Source organism: Lolium rigidum, chromosome 7 (genome assembly GCF_022539505.1).
Source record: "Lolium rigidum isolate FL_2022 chromosome 7, APGP_CSIRO_Lrig_0.1, whole genome shotgun sequence".
In the NCBI taxonomy this organism is placed as follows: Eukaryota; Viridiplantae; Streptophyta; class Magnoliopsida; order Poales; family Poaceae; genus Lolium; species Lolium rigidum.
The window spans coordinates 71,942,814-71,954,286 of record NC_061514.1 but is presented as its reverse complement, the minus strand read 5'-3'; the positions used below and the strand labels follow the sequence as shown (position 1 = coordinate 71,954,286).

Genomic DNA, 11,473 nt, shown 5'->3' with positions numbered 1-11,473 from the left:
ACAACTGTACAAGGGCACGCAAGCTGGCTTGCCGGTCGTGGAACCACATATTCACAAATCACAGCTAATTTCTCCCCAAATTCCTGAGATGAGAATGCTGATCACGTCTGCTTAGATAGTGGTCAGTCGGCGACATTTTGTATACTAGGCAATCACCAAAAAGGATGTCTCGATCACGTTGTCCACGACGGGATTCATTACTCCAACTCGAAAATCCGAAACTGAAGCTTCGTTCAGCAACGAAATGGTCGGTGACGTTTCAGTAAAGCGAACACCGGCTCTCCTTTAGCTTCGCCTTTTGAGCTCACTGCTGGCTCGTCACCTAGCTGTGAACGAATCTTACCATTAGTTTAGTGCGTGCTGTATCCTGATCTGAACTTCGATGCGACCACCCACCTTCATGCAGTCCCTCCAGCGACCCCGCACATCCTATTAAAAATTCACATTATTGGGAGCAATCCGTAATCAGATAAACTGATTTAGATATCCATTGGCAAGAGAAAATTCCAGGTGGTCCTCGCCGATTGTCCGAGCTGTTCCACCTCCCGCTGTCGTTGCTTCAAAATCTGCAGAATAGATGTACCAATCAGAAATTAATATGGCATGATCCAGGAAGTTGACAAAAACAACTGCTATTTGAAAACTTGAGCTGAACATCTTAGTTAGAAAGCTGCTGCCAAGGACGTCGATTTCAAGCAAAGGGCCAAAGTACTGAAATTAAACAGTATCAAAGAGGGACAACGTGCAAGTATTGAAGTAGCCCCTTCAATCACCGTCTGATACTCTGATTGACTTTCTCGGCAATCAAGCAAAGCAGCCATGTGTAACATATTCAGTGCAAACAACAACAAAGACAGTGGACAAGACAAAAGAAGTGTCTCATAAATGAAATCTTCCATGGAGAAGGCAAGATTTAATCTTCAATGGTAATGTACTAATGTCAATATACATGTAAAAAGTACTTAGGAACCCTGTAAATGGCCTCCTCTTGATGATTACATAATTTCTAACTGAGCTAAGTGATCGGTCTATGTACCTCACTGTCCAATTTTGTCAGGAAACAGCTCACAAAATGTGCCTAGCTGCTCACAGAACTGTACCACGTGAATTCGCAGCTGCAAGGGTTATCATGAGATTTAGGTTACAAGCAAGTGATACAAATGTTCAGGGACCTTTCACTGATCATGCTGTTGGTTCACCATCACGCGGCAGCAAAAGCATATGTGTTAATCAGAGACTTGTACTCTTCATTCTCAGAACACCCTCTACTTTCAAGTACACTCATTAACCTGTTTGCACTCTCTGTGTCATTCTTATCCTTGAAATATGCCAGGAGAGTCTCAACATTGGTTAGTCTTGGTCTCCATTTACTTGCACTAGTAACTGCCGCGGCTTTCTCCATAGATGACAGAGCTTCAGATAGTTGATTATTCTTCAGGTATGCTGTGGCAAGGATTTCCCAGGTGTTTGGTTTGGGTTTCCCACCTTTCTCAACAAATCTGTTGAGAGTTTGCTCCGCCTTGACAACAAAACCTTCTCTAGAGTACCATGCCAATAAAATGTTCATAGTCTTGGGATCATAGCTCGAACTTTTGGACGCCCATTCTTCGTAGAGAAGTTCAGCTCCCTCAATATCTCCTAGCCTAACAAGGGCAGAGAGTACCTCTTGGTAACCTAGGTTGTGAATTGTGTGGAAAGTTGCTTTATACCGATTCCAAATGCGATAAACTTCTTCCTTCTTTTGGAGGTGGCTATAGAGTGTGATGAGAAAATGGAAACATTTCTTATCCCTACCTGTTGTTCTCTTTTCAGCTTCTTTGAGGCATTCTTCTGCCTTCTCAAAGTTCTCAAACTTAATATGCATGCTAGCAAGTGTGGTATAAGTAGTCCAATTGGAAACAACCGACTCATCAGCAATCATCTCGTTAAAGACTCGTTCCATTCCATCAGCATCTTTCATAGCTGCACAACTCCTTATCCAAATATTGTAAGTGCAGACATCAAAAGATACATTTCTTTTCTTCATCTCATCAGTAACTGTAGACGCCTTTTCAGGCTCTTCAATATCCACATAAAAATTCATCAATACATTAAAAGGTAATGTGTCAGTTGCAAATCCCTTTTTCCTCATCAGCTCAAATGTGTCTTCTGTTTTCTCTTTCATCTTAGCTTGGGCATAAACATTGAGAAGAGACCCATATGTTCGCTTGTCCTTCAGAGGATCAGGAAGTTTTTTGAAATATTCTTCAGCATCTGGAACACCACGTACTTTCGCAACCAGATCCAACTGGATTGCCATATCACTCGCTGATAGAGGAAATCTATCCCTGCGCTCAGTCATCCAATCATAAACCTGCAGATGCAACTGATCATGATTAGAACCCATAAGATTGGAAGGATTGGCCATGAAAAGGCACCAATCAGCGAAAATAGCAAGAAAGTAAGTCCAGACACTTCCATAAACAATCATTATCATTTATGGAAGCCAAGCCTGGAAAAAAGGATTTCCAACTAGAACTAGCTTTGCAATTTGGCTCCATGTTCAAGATACAAAGGTATATTGTGCCAATGTGTGGAATGGAGTAAGTACAGTTATCTTCTGCCTTTATGTAGTTATAAATTTTCTAGATCATCCTTTGAGCAATGAATCGCTAATAAGTATGGCAGAAATCTGTTCCAAGTATAACCTAAATGATTCATAACTTCAGTAAAAAAAACTTAGCAATTAGCCTTCTCTGTTTAGCACAGTATTAACTGGCATGCATAGATCACCCTAAATTTCCATCTCAAAAAAGTATTCACCATAAATAAAGTCCTCCAACTACCACTAAGAATTTCAACATCACACAGACTAGACACAAAAAATTTCCTAAGATTTGCAATACTGGAGCCAATGTAGTTGTGCAATGAGCCATAGAACAAGCCATATTTAGTACAGTAATTTCTGTGGATGGTAATACGCATAATGATCTCAACATTAGCCTCTTAATTCGAACAAAAGTAACGCAACAGTACCCAACATCGCCGGCACTATCGCCCGGACGACTTAACAAGCAGCAAAAGTCTAAGATTGAACAGATCGCCGGGAGACGACACGGCCAGGAACCGTTACCTGGAGCGCGAGGTTGAACCGGCGGAACTTGCGGAGCTCCTTGGCGATGCGGCAGAGCTCCCACTTGTCAAGACGGCGCTCGCCCTCGTCCCAGTCCCCGAGGATCCGCCCCACCGGACGTCCGCCGTTTCCCACGGCCACGCGCCGGTACAGGCTGCTCCACCGCAGCGCCGGCCGCCGCTCGAAGTCCACCGTCCCGTAGCTGTGCACATTCGCCACCTGCTGCCCAGCCGCCGCAACCGCCGCCGCCGCCGACGACGACTGCGAAGCGGCCGAGGAGGACGCGCACCGCACCGTGACCGCAGCCGCGGCGCACGGCCGCCGCGGAGACGGTCGGGCCGGGGCCACGGAGGAGGGAGTGAGGAGGTGGAGCAGCATGGCGGCACTGGCAATGGAGCGGCCGGTGACTGCGGGTGGGGAGGAGATAAGATGAACCGGAGAGTGGGGTTCAGGCTCGCGCTTTGAGATTCGTGCGAGCGGATCGGAGGGATCCAGGCCCCACGCCTCGATGAGTTCGCGGCTTCCCGCGCAGATTTGTATTTGTGGGCCGCGGCTGGCCCATTGGCAGTCCGTGCCGGGTCTGTCTCTGAACTACGATCTGCTCCGTTGCAAAACCTGCTTCTTTTCTTTAGAATAGAGTGAGGACTATTTCTCTCGACATTCTCTGTGCTAAAAAAATCTGTCAACATTTTTCTGCCTGATATAAATCACATTTATAGCTTGAACAAATATCAATGTTTTGGATCGAATGATTATATTACCATCAATTTAGAATTAGTTATTTCTTAGTCACACGAGAAATAGCAAATCCCCATTGTCTAGTAAAGCGGAGCAATTAGTTGGAAACATGTAAATTTTTACAGTAGATATATCTCCCAAACAGCTGTTTGTTAGTATTACCGTGCAAATAAGCAGACGTTAGTTGATCGGGGAGGAGGAGCGAAAGAGCACGAGGAGAAAGACACAAGGAGAACTGATTCCGAAGCCATGGTTACAACGATATGCCACTCCAAAGGTTACACCCCCAGGCTTAGAGGGGGAAGGCAAAGAGGGGAGAAACGATGGATGGGAGAGAAAGAAGGGAGGCGGTGGCAGCGTAGGAGGGAGATGATGGCAGGGTAGGAAAGCAATTGTATTGAAAAGAAAAGAGACACCAGTGCTATGATAGGAGGGAGACAGCGGAAGGTGAAGAGGAGGCAGGGAGGTGCGGTTGCACGTTAGTCATTTTTCACCTAGTATTAAAGATGTAACAAAATCATATTACTTGGTACAAAAATGTTTTTAAACACGGCACAGTTTCACAGCTGAGAATTGAGCAGGTTGGACCCGTTCGCTCTCCTCGGGTCACTCCCTCCAGGCGACCGAGGGGGCGAAACCCTAGTCACGCCGCCTCCGTCTCCTCCTCCCCTTCCTTCCCTCCTCATCGCCCCCAGAGACGCCGGCGGGCTAAGCCCGCGACGCCGGTGAAGGGGGCGGCGGGGATCTGAGCCCTTGCCCCCCCGCGCGGTTCTAGATGGAGAATCTTCGCGCCGGGATCGCCATGACCATGGCGGCTGCTCGACGGGCCCCTTCCTCCGATGGCCCGCCCCTGGCTGGGCCGTAGGCGAGGGTGTCCTCCCCGGCGGCTTCCTCGGTGGGGGCTCCGGAATCGTGGCGGCGGCCTCAGTTGGTGAGACGGCGCTGTCCGCGCGGCCGGCGGCATTCGTGGATGCTGGTGACCGGCGCCCTGGTCCATGTGGGCGGCGGGGCGACGATGGGTGCAGCTCAAGGGTGGGCGGCGTTGTCTGCTCGCTGGAGCCCGAAGGTCAGATCCGCTCTTTCCCCTGGCCTCTCTCCCTCCCTGCAGATCTGCGATGTCGGCTTCGTGCCGGTGTCTGATGGCTGGGGAGCAGGTGTGGCGGGCTAGGGCCGGGAGAAATCCTCGGTCTTTGACCACAGTGGCGGCGACGCCTTTGGGGCGCCGTGACCTGGTGAGGCGCCACTGAGGTCCCATCCCCCTCCACACCTCCTACCCCCGTTCCGGGTGAAAGCCCAAAATCTGTTGGATTGGTCGGCGGCGGCGCCTTGGCGTCGTTCCCTCCTTGGAGGCGCCGTCTGGGGACCGGTGGTGTAGCGGCGAGCGCTGCTATTGGTGTGGTCCTGTTGGCGGCGTGGCTGAAGCTTGGCTCCGTTGCGTCTTCGAGTTCGTTGGCTGTTTCCCAAGCTTTCCCATCTCCTGGGTGTCCTCGTGGAAGTTCGTCGTCGCACCGGTGTGCCTGGAGGCGAGGTGGTCTGTGTGGTCTCCGGTTGGTCTCCTGGAAGGTAACTCTCTTTGTTTCTAGGGTGAACATCTCCATCTGCCGACGGTACGGCGTCCTGCGATCCAGGGCGAGAGGGTAGGGACTCTCTTCGGTGATGGAGGAGGAAGTTGCTCCTTCGTTGACAACGTTGGTGATCACTGTGTGCTACCCTCAATGCCATTGCCTAGCACCTGCTACTGCTGCTGTCCTGGCGCTCATGCGAGGAGGTCATCGCTGGCTCAAGCTGTGTTTCTGGCAGCATTCTTGTATCTATCGCCCGCACGGCTTTATTAATTTAAAGCAGGGCTTCGTGCCTTCAGTTTAAAAAGCTGAGAATTGAGCATAAGAAAAATAAGAGCTATGAAGGATAAAGAAGGGTAGGGCGGCCATGGAGTATAGGCATGCACATGTGGAAGCAAGAAGTGTGTAGAGTTATTGGCTAGCGTTCACTAGCTGCTCTGTTTTCATATTGGCAACGTATGTAACTGTATCAGTTAAAAAAACGTATGTAACTATATTATGTGTTAGTGGTAAAAAAAAAGTTCACTACCAACGAAGAAAACTGATGATTACAATGTCACCTGGAGGCAGGCAATGTCACCGAGATCACAGGTGATGTTGCTAGTTCACCTAAAGATTGATCAGGTACACCTGTACATATCGTTTATCAATGATATCATCAAAATCATTGATGCATCCCAATCTGCCATTTCCCTATAAAAAACAGGCTTGCCATGAAGACACTAACATGTTCAACTGGGAAAAGTGGGCCAAAAATAAAAGCAACTGGTAAATCTATGGTATCCTTTTCTTTTCCATTCCCCCACCATACAGTTATATGAGGTATAATTTTTCTCCAAAAGCCATATTCTACAGAAACCAACACAACAAGCCTAACCCAAAAGCACCGCTACAAACGTTAGCTGCGGACAATTTTGCCTGAGCTGGCAGATGCGCATTGTCAATGTAAATCAGGGCGATGATGACGGCGGCGCAACCATGAACAAACCGCAGAAAGCCCTATTGGTAATCGGTAAATAAAGGTACCATAATGATCCAGGAACCTAAGGGAAACTACTACTACCGCCTGTTCCTAAGTTGGTTGCTAGACGAACTGGGACTATGGTTGCTTGAGACGCCCCTCGCCATCAGCGACCACGTCCTCTGAGGTGAAGCTGCGGGCTGCTGAGCTAATTTGAAATGGTTGGCAAAGAAGTTCTGCCTCTGGTTGCCGTGCATTGCGAGGAACCTCCAGCAGCAAGTCTTGATCACAATCATCATCCATGTACTGAGGAGGGGGCAGCATGGATAATTTATCTGGAGGTAACATGAATAAGTTCAATGCTGCTCCTCCAGATTTGGGCAAAACTGAACCTTTGAACTGAGGAGCCATAGCCCCATATCTAGAAACTCTTTTTGGACCTCTCATGGTTTCTTCTGCATGTTCCAAAGAAAAAAAAACAAATCAAAATACTTCTCCATGTTATTTGCAATAAATTAAGAGAATGATGAAGTATGAACTAAATATATAGGACATTTTCAGATGTCAGCGTCTACAGATAATATGCATCTGAATCAGAGAAACTAAGATTACTGACCTGGGCAGCTTTGCAACTGGCTTTCATGAGGTCTTTTCAGATGCTTCATAGTGGACTTTGTAAGGCCATACAAAGTACTGGTATTTTCATTTCCTGCTTCGTTTGTGTCCTTCCCCTAAAATAAGACAAACAAACACTTAATCGTTTACACCACACCCCACAAAGCTTAGTGAGAGAGAGAGAGAGAGCATGATAGACTGCATACCTCTGAAACTACTGAAACAAAAGCCGAATCTACATTTTCCATGGTCTGCTGCTTTGAATAATGAAATTTATCCCTGCAAAAGAGGAAACCAACCAAAAATTTCCTTAGATTGATTCCTACTACAATACTTTTTTCTTTTACTAATAGCATGTAAAACTGTGGTAAGCATGCCTGTGTATGCACCGGAAACCAATGCTCAATACTCGTACTAAAGGTGAGAATACCTTCTAGCCTTTTCCTGCTGTGTCTGCACGGGAAACGACTTTGGCTTCTCCGGCCCAGCATTCGAATTGCTTGCTCCCTTGCTTCCACTATGTACAACAAACGAGGCAGTCTCTGAATACGATTCACTTGTAAGGTATGATTTATTATCTGCAGGAACAGAGTTTGCTTCCCAATCTTCCTCCACTGATTTTGAGTTTGCATTTCTAAGAAGCACACTTCCATAGCCAATCTCAAAGGAACCCACAGGAGTTTCACTATGGTAAAGTAGATCTTCCTCTGAGGATCCAGAAAAATAGTATAACTGCTCTTCATGCATTATGGAGTTAAGATCCTTGGCAAGCTTTTCCATCTGTGAAGGCTTAGGCCGAGTGACGCAACTTCTCTTTTTTGATGGTACCAGTGACTCCCAAGCATGAGATTGCGCTGAACCTGAATTTAAAAGATATTAGAAAACCATCATTAAAATATCTAACAGTTATACAAAAAACAGGACAAAAACCAAATATGGGTTATAGATAGGAAATATTGATTCCTTAAATTGAAGCTTATGGTATTGTAAAGTAGTATACCATTCATAAGCAAAAAAAATTTAAAATCCAATGATATATCAATCGCAGTAAGTCTTGTGAATTGATAATGCAGGATTACAAAGTAAGCAGCAGTGAAATAGAGTTGCCGAAGTATGTTTCAGTACAATCAGTAAGTTAATTCAAAGAAGAACTAGCTGTGCATTATAGACAATTTACTAGTAGAGGCTCTTAAATGCTTAATAGTTAGTACTAAAAGAGCTGCCTAAATATGTTCACAAGAAATCTTAGGGGAGATTGAATTAACATTGCAGACAAACATTTAAGTGTGTAAATTTTACCATCCATCTCAAGCATCAAGTTTAAGGCTTCTATATTACTTGTTTGAACTGAACCTAATCATATACCGTGTGGTACTCATCCAGATTGTGAAGAAACACAAAAGTTTTCTTATTTATCAGCAGAACATTACGAAATTATAGATAACTGACCAGCCATTTCACTTGCATCAGCAGAACCATATGGCGCAAAACTCTCTGAATATGATACTGCTGATCCAGAACTAGATCGGCTTGGGTCAGTATCCCCCATCTTCCAGAAGTTTTGATCAGAAAATGGTTCATTCTCCCTTATGCTGTGGCTTGGCTTTTTCTTCAGTTGCTTGTGTTCCGCCAGCCTCGATGTTGGAGGCTTCAGTTTGCTAACTCTAGGTTGTTCAGCATCAATATCGTCACGAGAATGCATTGGTGTGTAATTCTCCAATGAACCCTTTGTTCTCCATCTCGAGCCACATGCATTGCAGAGCACTGGCTTATTTGGCGGTCCATTTCGCCAAAGTGGAGTGCCTGTTCCAATATTTGCCACATGTAAGCGAAAATGCAGTACAAAATTGATACACAAGAATGTGTGCGTTATTGCAGGTATAGTGCCTAGTGCTAGTGAGTCCATCAGGAGATTGTATTTTAAATTTTACAAAATCATCTTTGATATCACAAGGTTTTGTGGAATCGAGGAAGGGAACACTCAGAAACTAAATATTTTCAAGAATGTATCTTCAGGCAATTAGTACACATACATAGTCAAACTGCATATTACAGACATGTTTGCAGTTCTTAATACTAGCATGGTTAGCACTGCATATTTCAGACAAAATGAGGCATACCAAATATAGATTATCAGCGCAATTGAGCAGCTTGCTTCAGTAAGAGCTAAAGAGCTACTGAGGCTAAAGCAAAACAGAGGACCAGTCTGTGTAATTACACGAAGCAGCAACGGTCTCAGTTCAATGCTGTCCAAAAATTAAGCATTTATGCAGTTGCAGCAGCTAAAGACCTCTAAATTTCTGTTTGGCAAGTGAAGATGGCTCTTTTCTTCTTGCATAATTGGATTTTGAGCTACATCTAACTGCTCATTGTCTGTACAATTGATCTAACAAGTATATATCAACCATAGTCAAACAAAGTTCTTAATGTGTGTGTGAGGATTAGGTGATTTGTTCTTGATGTTCTGAATTTTGCAGCTGAGGGCCTCTGAGACCTTAACCATATCCAAGGGTGCCCGGAACTCTCTTCACAACTTCTGACAGTTCGACGGATTTAATTTCAGCTAATATCCACCAAACAACAAACCAACTTCAATCCACAAGGAACAAGCAAGATTGGGCATCCGGGTCCAGGGGACCCGGAAGATTTCTTCCAAGACCCGCTTCCCAGATGCATAATTCGACGAAATCATCACCCGTAATATACAACTCGCGGAGGAACAAAGGGATAATAACAGATGTAAAATAAGCAAGGAAGCAACAACAGGAAGTATAAAAAATTGCTTTACGGAAGAACAGGAGCTCTCACTTGTGACTCCGCAATGACGGCAAGGCCCTTCCTTTCCCATGCCTCTCTCTCTTCTTCTCACCCCCACAAGCAAAGGAGGAAGAACCGGAGAAAATCCCAACCAGAGGAACACGGAAAAACAGGGCGGAAACAAGAAGGAGCAGTTCCTCCGTACTAAATAATTCCTGAGCAAAAAAAAGAGGGGAAATTCAAGAAGTGTTTCTCGGTATGAATCTGTTCAGACCCAGAGGGGATTCCTTGGAACAATTCCTCAGCCCATGAACTCGAAAAACCAAGACTTGTTTGGTAGGTGTTGTTCTTTCTTTCTTCTTCTCTGTATTCTTTTTTCTTTTCCTTCTGTTCTGTATCCAGTCTTTTGGAGAGAGGGTGAGGAGAGAGAGAGAGGGGAGAGGGGAAAGGGATGGAGAAATAATGGAGGAAGGAATGCAAGCCGCAAGGCAGATTTACAAAGGCCCGAGGGGGGTGAGTCTTTGGGTGAAAGGCATTTGGGGGAGGAATCCAAAATAATTAATAGTTTTAAAAAGTTGTAAATATTTTGTAATGACACGGAAGAGATTAGGAATTGGCCAAAGTAGGAAAAGGAGAGGAGGTAGAGAGATAGAGGCCAAAGCCTCTTTTCTATTCTGTCTTTCAGCCTTTGGGGTTTGCTTGTTGTGATCTAATTTAATGTCATCCCTAATCATGTGGTGGTGACTAAGTAGAAGAAGGGGAGGATATTTCAACAACTATTTAGTCAATTTGCTTCCCTTTAAAGCCCTCCATTTCTGGTGCTATTGGAAGAATCTTTTCCTTAGCTCCTTTGCATTTTGCCCCCTTAAGAGATAACGCATGTTCTGTTCACCCATGCACATCTAGTCTGCAGCAATGAATACACCACGAAAGCACAGCCAAGGGGGTCATTTTAAGCTAAAGCCGACACACAAAATACTTGAGGTCAATTTTGATTGACTAAATTGATGCTTCTAAGCCAAATATATGTTTCTCTTTTAAAATAAAAAAACATAATATAAGTTCGTGCCTAGTTTAGGTATGTGTAATTTTTATACTAGTTAAATATGCATATTTATTAAATGAAATCCAAGGGTTGTGTTGTGTTCAAAAACCATATATGGTTCGCGTGGAAAAATGTACCCACCAAAAAAGCGCGGGAACATGCATGTACTTCTTTCTAAATGTAATACCGACCAATACTGTACATTCACGCGCCATAAGAACAACAATGTGACCTCCCTTCCCATTTTCCCGCTCAATCGGAGAGTGGGGTTTGCCCCTCATTTATTCTTCCATCAATGATCATAACTTGTCAGGTTATGACATTCTGAATTGGACGATCAGGCATTTTGTAGGGCTTAACGTGGAATATTGACGTTGAAGGATGAGGGATAGCCGAGGCAAAAATAGAATGAGAAAGAGAAACATGTATCCACCAAAAAGTGCGGGAACAAGCAAACATGTACTCTACTGAATGTAGTCTCGAGATTTCAAACCGACATATGATAATTCAAGAGAGCCACGTCAATCTTCTAGCAAATATGTCACTTGTTTTTTTTCTTCGGCCGACGATACCTACCATAATTTGCTACTTTGCAAGGTTCTGAATTTGGGTGTCTTGACCTTATGTAGGACTTACCCCGGTGAGGAAGTCAATGCAAGAGCAATGGGATGCCACTTTTCTAT

The 11,473-nt window shown here is 44.9% G+C and overlaps 1 protein-coding gene across 1 annotated transcript; it reads right to left on the bottom strand.

The window, feature by feature from the left end:
- Positions 1–863: 863 nt before the first annotated feature.
- LOC124671523 lies at positions 864–10,211 on the bottom strand. The gene is made up of 8 exons (XM_047207889.1): positions 9,797–10,211; positions 8,438–8,791; positions 7,419–7,848; positions 7,195–7,267; positions 6,990–7,104; positions 6,513–6,828; positions 3,113–3,665; positions 864–2,353 (listed from the first exon to the last, which is right to left on the bottom strand). The coding sequence occupies exons 1-8, from the start codon at positions 9,834–9,836 to the stop codon at positions 1,202–1,204; spliced, it is 3,033 nt and encodes a 1,010-aa protein (XP_047063845.1). The 5' UTR covers positions 9,837–10,211; the 3' UTR covers positions 864–1,201.
- Positions 10,212–11,473: the final 1,262 nt, after the last annotated feature.